The 14,948-nt window shown below is 36.8% G+C and overlaps 1 protein-coding gene across 2 annotated transcripts in view; it reads left to right on the plus strand.

Moving 5' to 3' along the window:
• PCSK5 (proprotein convertase subtilisin/kexin type 5) overlaps nucleotides 1–14,948 on the plus strand; it is a 247,559-nt gene that overhangs the window by 112,104 nt on the left and 120,507 nt on the right. For both annotated transcript variants that reach the window (XM_027793522.2, XM_055791267.1), the window contains exon 8: nucleotides 6,842–7,054. In XM_027793522.2, the coding sequence (XP_027649323.1) occupies nucleotides 6,842–7,054 (213 nt within the window). The remainder of the gene's footprint in view (nucleotides 1–6,841; nucleotides 7,055–14,948) is intronic.

A 14,948-nucleotide genomic window follows, 5' to 3' on the forward strand; every position in this document is an offset into this window, starting at 1 on the left:
GCTGGCTCAATTCTGTTTAGCTAAACGAGAAATTCATTCCAGTATTCCACAGGTTCAGATTTCGGGTTTCGGCCAACACTTCTTTTGGTTGCACTTTAAGCACTAATTATAGCTCTGTGGGGAATATCTTAGAGCTGTTTAAGCTGTTGTTCTAGTGAAGAGTAAAATAAAAAATACACCACATGCAAGGATGTATGTTGAAATGTTCCATTGATATATCCCAATCATTATTGTGTTAATGCATGGTTGCTTGTGTTATTCAAGACGTTATTTTTTTGTGCGCATATTAAAATATTTTCATGTTTCAGTATTTTAAAGGTATCATACCCTATGAGCTAATAAATACATTTTTCCTTTTGTTGTGATTAATTATTTTGTCTTGCTTTTCCTTAATTAAGAAGCTTGTTCAGAAGTAACTGAAAAGTTTTACTTTATTAGGAACAGCTTGCCTTTTCAACAGTATAAGGTAATTGTTGCTTTTTGTAAGTAGTGACAGACTTTTATGTTGTATATATATTGTGTGTATGCCAGTTCCAGCACTAGGACATATTTTCTTTACTTCCTAGTTTTCCTAAGAGTAAAAACATGACTGCTGATATGAAAACACGGGACTCAATTTTCAGACATTCCCTCAAACATGCACCTTTATCTATGGACACCTGTTGGGCTTATCACTCATTCCTTCATAGGTGCCATAGGTGCCCATTTTTAATGAATGATGCAAAAATGTGATTTTTTCTGAGAGCATGGATACATCAACAGAATTAATGGCCTCAGAAACTTCTCCATTTGTTCATAAATTTTTGCTTTTAATACCCAAGAAGACTGTCTTAATAAAAAAATAATCTGTTTGGCCGTCTTCTGATAACACTTCAGAATTGCTGGCTTGGACTCCCAGCTTACAATTATCTGTTTTGGAGAGATGCCTACTTTCAAGTGAGAGTGTTGTGCAGTCTGCAGAAGACTCTTTAAAGAGTGGTGTGCCAGACTATTTCTCATTCCCAGATTAGAGGTTAAGTGGACTGGTAGAAACTCAGCAGGAACTGGGAGGTGCTGCTTCTCAAAAGCAAAATGCTGCCAGTCAGCAGATTGGCAGCGGTGGCATCCAGATCCCAGGGAGCACAGAAATCAATGAAAGCTGGAAGCAAGGTGCTTCCTTTCACAGGTGCATCTCTCAGGATGCTGTGATCCTTGGTGCCTGGCCCTACAGTTGAATTGTGCTACATGGAAAATCATGGCTGCATAGTATTTTTTTTAGGTTGCCAGAGTACTGACGTCTGTTCTGCACATTCAGTCATGAACATTTCCTGTATGAATTAGTTTTTAAGGAAGAGGGCATACCATGGGCTACATTTTCAGGCTTCCACATAAGGGTCAATTTCACTTCCCAGCGGTAGTTTTGTTCTGGGAAACTTTACATAATTTAAGAACGTTATTGAGGAGAACAGAGGAAGTTACATCTTTAGGCTCTAGGTGTGGATTGGTGTCCCTCCTAATCTCTCCATTTTATATTTTCATTTTGTTTTCTGCTCATGGGTGTGCAATTTCCAGCATACCGGTGCCAGATTACCTCTCCCTGGCTGCAGCCCCTGTACCTCTAATTACTCCAGGTCACTGGTTCAGTCCTCTGCATTTCCTGCTCCTTAACATTTTCTTCCCAGTCCCTGGTTAAATTTGATCCATTCTGTAGAGACAACTACTCACCCCAGAGGCAAGGGAGGGTTATTGAGGCATTCAGTTCCTGGGCAGGAAAACATCAGGATTCACAGGTGGTATTAAGGCAGCTTGTCTTGTAAAGCAGAATGAATGTCTGGTCTAAACTTTGTAAAATACTATGAATAAATATTGCTCCACTGGCTTAAACTACACCTTGCAGATGGAAACCGTTTTTATTAAATGGAAGTGTGCTGGAAGCAACTTGAGAGTATGTGGGGCTGCTGGTTGTCCTTAAATGAGTGTGTGAAGACCTCTACCTTGCAATGGTTCCTGCCAGCACCACTAAGGCAGTTGTTTGTAAAGATGTCGTTTATACATATACACACACATACACAAACACACACACTTGGAGTGGGGGTTGTTCTTTTAACAGTGTTAGGAAATTCTGCAGATGTCATTACGAACATGTTCATACTGGCTCTGGTCCTTGGCAGACTAACCCTTCCGTGCTGTTGAATAGAAAAAAAAAAAAAAAAAAAAAGCGTGGGGGGGTGGGGGTAGGGCTTTCATATCACTTACCCTGCTTGCAACTTCCTGACTAAGGAAAAAGAGGTGCTGGCAGGAAAAAAGTGGGAATGCCCCAAGATTCCTGTGCCATGCTTTTACGGGTGCAATTTCTGCCTGGTGGCCCTTTTATCAATGACTTGAGTCTGTTTTATTCAAGGTCAGATGTCTGTTGAGCACACTGGCTTTGTCCAGAAAATATGCAATAAAATTGGACTGTGACTAGGTCAATAGCAAGTCTTAGTTGTCAGTGACAGACTTTTCCATAATGGAACACTTGATATATTTTTTTTAATTATCTGAAATCTTATGCAATTCAAAAAAGTAGACAAAACAAAAGAACATTTCATAATGGTCTGACATGTGCACTGACAAGCGCAAGTGCAGTTATGGACAACTTGCAGAGTTTGTGAGAGGGAGTCTGTAGCTATCAGTGCAAATGGAAGAGCAGAAAAAATAGTGTGTCCAGAGGGAGAAGTAATGTCCTTTTAACGTCATGGGATAAGCACTGAGCATACTTTGCTGTGCCCCCATTCCACCCTGGTCTATACCTCTGTGATAGTTCACTAACTCTTAGTTTTGCTTAAGTTGTATCCATGTGGTTTATAAATGTACCTTTGCTTTTGAATAATAAATGACACATGGCTTCTTTGGCAGCTCAAGGCTTGTCTTTTCATCTTGACACCCTTGGGCATCTGGCAGATGACAGATGATAGATTTAGACAAACAGTAAAAGCTACAGAGAGCCTTGCATGTGTGTTTTTCTTAACTATGTAGCACAGTCCAAATGTTATTTATGTATTTAAAGGAGACCAGTTGGGAATGGCATTCACATACAGTAGGACGGCTGATACTGTTGCTCTAATTACTTGTTTGGTGTAGTTACTAGCAAGTTTATAATTTCCTGAACATGACTGGGTCTATTGAATTAAAGCAGGGTGTTTGGAAACAGGGAGAAAGAGGAAATCAAATGGTAGTTTAACAATAAGCAGTAAATGTAAACCAGAACTTACTTACTTGACAGATTATTTTAGTCAGGTTGAATTTAGTTTGGGGATTTGCTTATTTTATTTTTTTTTAACGCTGCCATTTGCTTTGCCAAATAGCTTCTAGGAACAAGATCTTTACCGTGCTTTCTAGACTGAAGGTAATGCTGTTGTTTTCTGTAAAATGCTGAGTTGTTAAATGTGCAGTATTGCAATGTGTTAGAAGAATGGGTTTTCTTTCTTTGTGTGTATTAGAAAACACTCTTCACCATTAGTGCACATGGCACTTATTTTTTATTGCAGTAACAGAGATGCTAATACTTTGCATATTTGCAGGAGCCATTTGTTTTGAAGAAATATTTGTTATTATTTGTTTACAAAAAACTTAACATGGAAAGGTAAATTTGGATGCCAATGGCTGTTATTTTTTAAGCCCTGTCATTACTATAAAAATCTGAATTTTTGTTTATTATTTTAAATACTGCATTGCACACTGGCATGTATTCATCAGGACTACATTTTGTGCCCCAAAATGTATTCACATATCTGTTTCTGCAGCTTATTTTTCATTATTAGCACAGCAGCTTAAGTATGCATCTTAAGAAATATAGACACATTCTCTGTGCAGAGAAGTTAATAATTCAAGGGTTACTCCTGCAAAATGTACACGAAGTACAGTCCTACCCCGCTGTGAAGAGGTTTTCATTGCATGAGTGGGACAAATCATGTTATACTGCTGTTTGCAGACAAAGCCGGCTGATGATAACAGCAGAAGAATGACAGATGGACTGTTATTGATAGGATATTTTCCTATATGTGTATGGTTTTGAGAAATTTTTGTACAAAACTTTTTTTTTTTAAAGTGGAAGATAGACTTCTAGACAAAGTATTAAGATAGTTAGATTCCATTTTTCTCCTTCATGTGGTTTGATTACCCTGAGTTCTCACTTCTTCTCTCTTGGTTGTATTGGTGGGTTACTGTGAATTTCTCATGGATTATTGATTTGGCCATATTTAGTTACATAATGCTGTGCTTTTGAGAAACGCATGTCAAGAACAAAACAGTAAAATTCTCCAGATAGCAGATACTTCTGAAAATTCATCAAAAAAAGGTTTTGATGGAATATATTGTCATGTTCTGAAGGTAGAAGTGTGTCTGTATGATGTGCTTTTTTCTGTGTATTCTACCTGCCTATGCATATATTAACGTAATTGGGGTGGGAGTGGGGGAGGAGTGTGGGGAGGCATGTATGTGTGAGAAATTGGGTTTTAAGGGCCAGCAATCTGTACATGAAACCAAAACAAAACCAGTAAAAATCAAGCAGGAGCACATAAAAAAGTTCAGAACCAGCATATCTTTAGTAATCCTCCATCCCATTCCCCACAACCATGCAGAGGGCCCTAATTTCTGACTCCCTGACCTGCTGGAATAATAAAATGGTGAATACACATGAAATAATCTTTCCATTTACCCTTTCTTTTGTCTGTCTTGTCAGGTGTTTTCAGAATGGAGGGGTAAGAAGTAAAGATACACAAAAGGAGATGACTAGATCATAGAATGTAGAAGAAATGTTTTGTAAACTAGTTCCAGCCCATGAAGCTGCAAAATACATCCCACTGACTTTGGGAGGCTCTGGTCAGACCCTGCTATCTGAGATAAGCAGGCAGAACAAGAATGGACCCCCAAATGGAAAGGGGGTCCTCATTTGGCAAGAGTTCATAATGTAACACCTGTAACACCTCGTAGAAGTTGTCTTTAAAACAACAGAAAACGTTGCCATTTTGCATCTTTTTATTAGTGCAGTAGCTAAGATCAACTAAAGGAAGTGAAAGAAGTTGAAATAGTTACACTTCCCAGCTGTTAGACTGATCTTGTCTGGAGAATGTGGATTTCATAACACATTTAACTTGGCACCCTGAGATTTTTTTTTCTCTGCTTGAAATGTTTTTTTAATGAAAAGTTGTATTTTAGAGACATAACCTTACGTGAACACTAGCCAGGGGAATTTGATATTTAACTCATTTTGCTGGAGAGAAGAGTCTCTCCAGATAGTACACTTTTATTAAACTCACAGAATTAAATTAATCAGTGTTTGAGAACTCAAGCCTGGATTGTGAACTGTAAGGTTTTTTTGTCTTACATTAATGTAAGTTCAGCTATGCTCAGTGCAAAAAGTCCTGTTGAAACCCCTCTGAGCATCTGGATTAAATGAATCTTGGAATTGCTAATTGTTTAAGGTTGACCCGGTAGATATCCGACAGCTGTCTCTATGTTTTTTGTGGTACACTTTTGCACTCTGTATAGAAAAAAAAAAAAACACAAACAAACTCCCCCATGGCCAAGCAATTAATGCATGCACAGAAAGCGGTGTTTATGCCTTATAACATTTATTTGTCATGCACACGGTGAGCTTACCCAAAACTGAGATAGGTACTGTGTAATGATTGGCAAGCAAATGAGGTATAAATGAGACTGCTAGCACAGTTGTAATTGAGAGGGATGCTCCATGCTTTGAGAGAATGTCATGTAAGAAAAGGTGACACAATTTAGCTGAATCAAAGACAAGTTTATTCTTTTGGTGAAACTTTCTGTCTGAACAGTAAAGTGTTTCCAGACAGTGAGTGCTGATAATTAATGCAGATCATACAGTTGTGTGAATGTTTTTATTCACTGGCACAAAATATGTAAATATAAATAGGGAAAAGCCCTATTACCCATATATTGGTAATTCTTAATTCCCATATATCAGCAATACAGGTTACTGATCATCTTCACTTTTCATATCGATGCCTATTTAAGAGTACTAGCACCACCAAATATGTTTTGATTCATTTGGACATTATATAACTGGTGTAGTAAGAAAAAGTCAAGGTGAGGTTACCTATTTTAAGACCTCATTTAAAATTATGAATATGCCTAGGTAACTTGCTCCACTAGCGATATACTTAAAATATCATTCTGAACTAATGCTTTAGTGCTTCATTAGAATTGACTTAGAAGAATCTTTTATTTTTGGCTATTTTTGTTTGCATATTGTGTTGTGCATTTAGCATTCATAATGGACTAGATGGGTTGGTCTAGATGACCTGAGGTCCCTTCCCACATCAGGTATTCTGTGATTCTGTGATTTTTAGTGTCTGTGAAACAAGGGTGCACTGGTTCACTGTATATAAAGCTACCCATACAACACCTAGTGCCAGCAGGCAACCCAAGAAGAAACAGCTTAGAGCACCCTAACAGATGAAAGGTGTCATATATTACAAAGGATTTTATTTTCAAGTAAGGTATTTCTTTTCCTTTTCCAACCCAGTATGGTGTTTTAGTGTTTCCTCTGAGTCCTCAACACTTCTTTCTTGGTACGGCTGGATAGCATTAGGTGCAGAGCAACAAACAGAAACTGTAAAAAATATTGTTTCTAAAGCTGTATTCATACCACTCATTTTCTGAATTTTTCTGATGTCTGATTCTGAACTCTGCTAAATCCTGTTTTCATTTCAGATTCTTCTCAGTGAGATAGTTTCTTTCAGTGTCTTTCTCTCATCAGATGTCTTTTCTTGGGGAAATAACTTTTTGTTAAGCAGGTGAGGGGGGGGAAAGAATTATTAGTCAAATCTTTTGTGCTGTTTCCAAACAGGGACGAAGAGGCTTAGGTTCAGTCTTCGTTTGGGCTTCTGGAAATGGTGGAAGAAGTCGCGATCACTGCTCCTGTGATGGCTACACCAATAGCATCTACACTATCTCCATAAGCAGCACAGCTGAAAGTGGGAAGAAGCCGTGGTATCTGGAAGAATGTGCATCCACACTAGCTACAACGTACAGCAGTGGGGAATCCTATGACAGGAAAATAGTACGGTTTTTAAATTTCTTTTTTATGTATATGTGTTTTTAATAGTGACTTTAAAGGGGGAGGAGAAAGTTGGCTCATTTATACTAATTAATGGACTGCTTTAGAAAAATAGCATATGTACATATGTAGACAAGTTCATTTAGCCCCAGTGTGTTACTCAGTTGGAGTCACCATACTGCTCTTTGAAACCAGCATGGGTGTCTCTGAATGTTGCAGCCTAATGCAGTGCAGGTATATGCAGGTATACCCAATTCATAGCAGGCTTTTCCACTCACCTAGTTGCTGCCAGCTCTGAGTGATGCTTTCAAAGATCCTATTACCACAGCCACCAGAACAGATTTCGTTCATTACCAATATCTTGTAGCCCATCACAAGGCCTGGGAACATAGCTTCCTCAATAGTTTTCATGTATTACACACATTATATTAGCAGTTTTCTTATGTACCTCTCTATTTTCTCAGATTTATTTTGGTCCAGCATCATGCTCTTTTATATTCAGTGATGATCAGTTTTCACTCATACTGCTGCCTATTCTGGTTAGCTGATATATTGTAAGCAAGATCAAGCTCATTGCTCATTGTTCATCTTCTCTGTATTGTTCCCCATCTCATTCCTGAACAGCTAGTGTCAATTTTCCATTATGTTCTCATCTTTGCTGGAAACCAACAATTATTTTTTTTTAATTCTGTTTAATAATCTATTGATACCATTAGTATTTGTACATTGTACGTGCTTTTTCAAATTGAGTGCATTCAATATACTTTCCCAACACTTGATCACTATACTACTCCTTTTAACTTTTTAAACCCTTGTACTAGGATTAATCAGGTTTATTAATATTTTTCTCTTCCCTGTTTATTTATTCTAGTGTATAACTTATACAAATCTTAATTTATTCCTGATAAGAAAACTCAGGGACCTTGTTGGTTTTTTTTCCACCAGATATTTTCTTAAGCATCTGTCTAACACCTACCTTCTTTCTGGTCCTTAACACATACCTCTTTTAGTGTCAGTGAGGAGTTAAATATCCTTTGAGCAATGTTTTTTTAATACTGTCTGCCTTGTCTTTCAGGATTCTGGGATGCTGGCCATCCCTTCTTGGATTCTTCCTTATTTTCAGATGATCTAATTTTGTTTTAAACTTGTTCTGAGGTACTTCTTCGTTCCAGTAATTTTTCTGTTCTTAACTCGCTTCTCTTCACTGAAACCTTATCTCTCTTCCTGACATGTTTCTTGTTCTCCCTGATAAATAATAATAAAGAAAAGAAATTACTCCATCTCCTAGCAGTCCTAACTTATGTGATTAAATTCCCTCTACTGTCCTTTAAAAGACCTTCAGTAACTTCATGTTTAGGTGAGACTGATACAATATAAGGTGGGCAGAGGTGATTGCAGTTCCCTAGCCTGACCTCTTGCTTAGCCAAGTCTGCAGGACTTCCCTGAGTCCTTCAAATCCAGCAGTGAGGTCAATTCAACAATAATTTTTATAAATACAGTCGACCTTGCTTCCAAAGTTTCCAGTGATAGAGAATCCACTTAAATTTAGGGCAAGTGGTTTTGATTACTCATTGCCATTGAAAAATTCTCATTTGCTATCTGAGCTCCTCTAGCTTCAATTTTTAGGCATTTGGTTGTGTCACAGGGTTTATTGCTAGTATGAAGAGCACTCTAGTTGTCTAATGTCTTTCTGTCTACCATGTAGCCTGATCAATTAATCCCATTTGATAAATGAAGGTAAGCTTCTAGCATCATTCTGTATAATACATGTTTTCTTATAAACCCTCTCCCATTTAATGAGCTTTGGGCATCCCAACTGGATGCACCAGTAAGGTAGTAGTAGTATCAGTGCCAAATGCACAGGAAAATGTGACTGTGAGTGCCAGCTCAGTTCCCCTTTCTTTATACATTAAGCCTTATTGACATTTGTTAGCTTCACTGTCATGTAATGTGTTCAACATTGTGTGATGCCCAAGCTGCTTTCAGAGCTGCTGCTTCTCTTTGGCAGAGTTGGTGGTCCAAGGACAGATAGGACGGTAGTTGTGGTCTCATTATTGCACTGCTTACCACTGGCTGTACCCGTTTAGTACTCGGTCCAGACCAGCCCTCACCATCGATTTCTCCAAAGTTTCTCCAAATGTAACATTCATCAGAAGGTGCTGATGTTTTCTTCCAGGTCTTTGATAAAAGCTTTAGATCATTATAAGGCCAAGAACAAAATTGTAGAAGGTCTCATTAGAAACAAGGCTCATTTCTTATACATGCTATAAGAAAATATATATAATTTCTTTGCCTCTAATATATATCTGATTTCTTACACATGGTTACATTTTGAGACCCTGTAATTAGCGCAGTTTCAATCTACATTTTTAATCTCTTAGATTTGTGGGTTTTTTTAATGTGCAGTATCACATTATCTGTCTTGTAGAATCTTGACTGTACTACTTTCAGCCAACCTGGTGGTCAGAAAAAAATACTGCAGCACTTTGGCAAGCTCTCTTTTTTAGGAGCTTATATTATCCATCATTAAATATACTAGTAGTTAATTAATTTTTTAATAATTAGTTTAAATCCTCTATCAGCTGTTTTACACTACGTAAAAACTTGGCATATAGATGAAATTATTAGGACAATACTGCTTACTCTCAAAATATTGACACTGTGTGGGTTTTCTTTCGATCTTCTGGAAATTCTCCAATGTTCAAAGACTTGCTAAAATCAGCAGTACGGTCTAACATGTTCCCTCTACAGCTCTTGTAAAAGTCTTTGGTGCTTCCAAATTTTCTGATTTAAACTTGCTGTTTAAAATAGCTATAAATAGGAAGATGATTTATCATCTTTGTATGCTCTGAAAACTTAATTTTATCTTTTTTTTCCAAAAAGGAACATTCAGTGAAATAGACATTTACTATACACTGCTATTAACTATTCTATTATTTCTAGACAATTAAAACAATATTGTTTTGGGAGTTATTTTGCTTCTGATATATTTGAAAATAAAACATCTTTGTACTTCTGGTCTTGTAGACTTCACCATTTGACCTATGTCTTTCCTTACCCCTCTACGCACATTCTGTGTTTTAATTTTTATTCATTGCTGTCCACTTTGTCTTTTATTCACTTATATTTGTTTATTTATTACTTTTGGCACCTGTCAATACTTGTTTTGTTGACCAGTATACCCTTGCTTATTTTTAAAAATCTAGTAAAATACCTGTATTTTTCTCAGTCCTTATTTGTAGTTTTCTACTTAGTGGATTTAATCTGATTTTATAATAGCTGTAGTTTTCTAATAGTTGTAGTTTTCTAAATGATTGTCTTCCATGCTTTTCAACTAGCACGGTCTTTCTGCTTTTACAGAATTACTATTTCAATAAAAGACCAGGCTTATTTCTGACATCAATTGCCTATGACTTACTCTAATATCAAAAACACCTGGAGGTGATCTCACCTTTATTGGTAAAGACTTTATGAAAAACAAGAATAGATAACTCTTTTAGTTTACTAAAGTGTAATACTTATCACTTGTAGAGTTAATGCACTGTGCTAATACTTGCAGTTTTATATTTTATTGTAAGATTTTTGAAAGGCATAGTTTATGAATGAACATGCATTATCCCATAATTAGGGAAAGAATGAAGAGAGTTTACTTAAACATTATTGAAAAGTTTTAAAGATATGTATTTTTAATGTGAAGTCTCCATTAGAGATCTCACACAGGCAATCAGAGGTAAGTAAAAATAACTTGTAATTGAAGTCAATCAATTCTGTAAGCACTGATTGCTTTTACTAACCAGATCCTCCATTCTTTTGGGAGCAATCCAGTTACATGTGCCAATTTTAGATTATTTCTACAGAGTGCGTCATTTTGCACAGTGAATGGTAAAAGCATAAGTATACTGAGGAGCCATAAGAATTAACCCAAGTTTTTGTTTACCAGAACTTAGTTTACCCTTGACTACTTGTGTGCAAAGCAACTTGGATGTTGTGTGTATACCGTAAGATTCACTGATCTCACATACTTGGATATCAGACCATAAATATTCCCCCTGAGAGCTTTTCCCTTTTTTTTGATATATTATCAATTAACTTCTGAAATACACAACCTATCTGGGGGTGTTTTACTACTTGTACTTGGCATTTAAAGCCAGGCAAGCCTTTTCCCCCTCCACGCACCTTCAGAGACAAAGCAGAACAGTGTACACTAGATGCAGTCAATAGTTTTCTGTTTGTGTCATGTGTAAACCAGTTATCCCCATAAGAGATAACAACTACATGCTTCTGTTATGCTACAGCCCAGTGAGAAATGACATGAAATTGTGAAGCCAGCTTTTCAGACAGTATTAAGCAGTCCTTTCAACATGCAAACACATGGAGACAGGGAAATTGCTCTCACCTGTGTGACTGTCTTGCTCATAGCCTGATTTTGAGAGCAAAAATGATAGTATTCTCTTCTCCAACTTGTCTGCTAGAACCAGTCCTCCTAAAGACCTGTCAAACTTCATTTACCTTGGAAAGAATTCTTGTTTGAAAAAAGAACTGAAGACAGAACTGAAAATTCTGAGGACAAAGTCTTTCAACTGTTATAAATCACTAAAACTAGAATACAGAAGATGGGTATTTGTTTTCGTTGTTGTCCCACACATACTTTTTGTTTAGACTGCTGCTATGTTTAAGTGAGAGATTGTCTTCATATCTTTCCCCAAAAAGCTTAGAGCTTGCAGTAAGTTTAAAGAGAAAAATAATAAAAGAATAGGAAGATTATTATTAAATTTAGACTCTCCAAATCCTATTATGCATATAAATTTATATGCAGTATACAAATCAGATATGAAGGGCTCAACTTCATGCAATAACATGAAAAGAGTAACAAAACTTAATCGAGGCATATAGTGATTTGGTTTGTTGGAGTCAAACTCCTGTATTCAAAATAGGAAACAAAAATGCTACTGCAGTAAATCAGGAAAAAGTGACCTGGCATGGGATTTACATTCAAAATCAAATGAACTCATTCTTATATTTTTTTCTTATTTTTCATGTAACTTTCATGTAACAAACTCCAATATTGTGTTGTTGTACACTAATCCATGGTTAAGGGACAGTGAACGGTTACAACTTTGCAGTTACTTCATACTTTTCCTTGCTTTCTTCAGTTTCTTCTTGCTGCTTCTTTTCTGTTTTTCTATCCAATATGTGCAGAATGTATTACAAGGTAGATGAAGAAACAGTAACCACATGTTAGGCACTCATTGTGTGGAATAAAAATTCTTATAAAAATGTTTTGGTTTCAATATGGACTAATAGAAGCACCCACAGTTTTATAACTACACAACAGATACTTTTTTCTCTTTTCATTACTGTGTGGTTTTGTGATTGCTTGCTACAAATATAGGATGTAACATAATTTTAGAAGGCTTTTGAGTCTGCAGGTTTTTTTCAGTATTGTACAATGATAGTTTAAGAATATAATTTCATCTAAAAACTCTGTTTTCCATACAGAGCTTTTTTTACTGACTTTGAACTAAAGTAAATGGAAGCAAATTCTGGCCTGAAATAATTTGAGCTAACAATTATAGTTAACCACACACTGATGTTACTTTCTTGCATGACTTCCTTGTTGCTCAGGGAAGGTTCTTCAAGTGTGCTTGAATTTATGCTATACCAAATTTTATTGCAGTAACTGTTGGCCCATTATGGACCAAGTTTCCGACCTTGGATATATTAACATGCCCAAAGCGTACAAACATTTCACAGATACAGCTGGATGTACACCTTTTACATAGACTCTTAGGGAAAAGAACTAGAATTACTTGTAGTAATTAAAGAGCAGCTGCACAGTGCTGGCATATGTATAAGCATAGAAACTCACACTGTGGAACAAAGGCAAATCAGCAGTAGGTAAAAAGTATTAATAAAGTATGTACTTTATAGACGTTATCTCTCATAACACAGTGAGTGTAGAAGTGTTGGCTAGTAATACACAGTTGCCAAGGTATTTTTTCCTGCTATTCTTTTCTCTATTTTGAATACTATAGAATAATGCTGGAAGATAGCTTCCCCACTCCAGACCATGCAGCTAGGGTAGGTTAAGCAACACCTAGTATAATTATCTATATAGGCCTTTCATTTATCAAACATGTTGTGGAAATGCATCCCATTTCCTTTTAATTCCTTTTTCAAATCATTTCTTAAAGCACTAAGGAATTTACATATGAAAGTCCCTCACATATAATTTATAAACCTATTATATTACTTAGCTTCTGAAAATAACTTCTCTAGGTACTGTTCCACCTGTTTCTTTGTTTCCTAAAAAATGCCAATTCATCTACTGAGTTTCTTTCTTATCTAAGGTATAGTTCTGCCTTGCTGACTAGCTTCTACTCTAAGCAGAACTTAAAAACAAGAACAACCAAAAAAACCCAAAACCAAAACAAAACAAAAAAACCACCACCCATCTCCTGCCAGTTCTTCAAACTTGCTCTTGAGAAACTCTTTCAGAGTATCAAGATACACACAACATAGTACCTTCAATTTGGGATAGATAGAGATACACAAAGGATGTGAGAAGGAACAGCAGGTTTTTGTTAAACGTTTGACGCTTTTAGGGACACAGGTTCATAGAAATCAACATATCCTGAAGAACTGTAACAGAAGATAAAAAAATGCTTCCATCAGTTCAGAAAGCTCATGTCATTAAATATGAAATAGCAATAAATGCAGATGCTTGGGAGAAGAGTGAGCATATTCTCTGCTAAGGGAAATCCTGGAAAGGACATTTTTACCTTGGTCATTAACCTCCCAATAGGTAAAACTATGGAAAGAGTGATAAAGCAGCCTAATAATGAGTGTGCAGAAATGGCATCTCCTTAATTCTTTAGAGCAAGTTGCTTCCATAAAACTATTACAGCATGTCTAGAGTTTTTTCTTAATGAATGTGTGGATGCCCTGAAAGCTGTTGGACTTCTGCATATAGCAGGTATTACAGTGGATTGTGGTGATCTGTATCATTTTTGTCTGCCTTTCATCACGGTGTCTGTCCTAGGTTGCTAATTTCATGTTCAGGCCAGTACTAGAAACATTGTCTTCAGTGAAATCTAGTTGATTCAAAGGATTTAGATGCTAATAGAACTCGTGGCCCTAGAAATATTGCATGGACTTCGCTTGGGCAGTCTGATCAGCATTTTCAGAGATCAGTAGTTTTTGCAAAGGCGTTTGAAGCATATAACTGGTTTGTACTCAACATAAGATTCAAAAATTTCTCCTCCCCACCCTATTGATCAGAATGACAGCTAATATACGCTAATGTCAGCTTCATGGTGCTGTCATATACCACACCCCTTTATTGCAATTAATGATGTTGCCCTCATGTGGTTCAGGAATTTGGGGCACCATTTTTCTTCTTGAAACTAGCTCACCTGTTGGTGGTCCTATACGCTTTTTTTCTCAGGGTGGACACAACATTTCTCTGACAGTGAATCCACAGTGCAGAAAAACAAGCCTCAGATCTTGGAGGTAATTTACACCTAAACCTCTCAGGTCCTGTCAGTGACTTTACTTTGAAATCGCTCAAATGGGATTTCCACTTAAAAGGCTTTCCCTACACATTTTCTGCTGTAATATTTGCTGAGTAAAAGAGAAAGATAAGGGTCCTTAGTTCAAACAGCTGCTACAACATCCGCTTAGAACTTGAGACAACATTGCCAGATAAAGAGGCATCACGGTTTATTGTGGTTGGTATCTGTAGCTGCAGTACAGTAAAAACACTCTGGAAGCATGTTCTTCCCGAGGAGGAGAAACACAGCACCATGCAGTGTGCTTTTCACTGTATTGAGGGAGGCTGTCTCTTAAAGAAAAGCTGCTACAAGGGCACTTCTCACTACCTGAGCTCCTGTAGGCT

Source organism: Falco peregrinus, chromosome Z (assembly GCF_023634155.1).
Source record: "Falco peregrinus isolate bFalPer1 chromosome Z, bFalPer1.pri, whole genome shotgun sequence".
NCBI classification, from domain to species: Eukaryota; Metazoa; Chordata; class Aves; order Falconiformes; family Falconidae; genus Falco; species Falco peregrinus.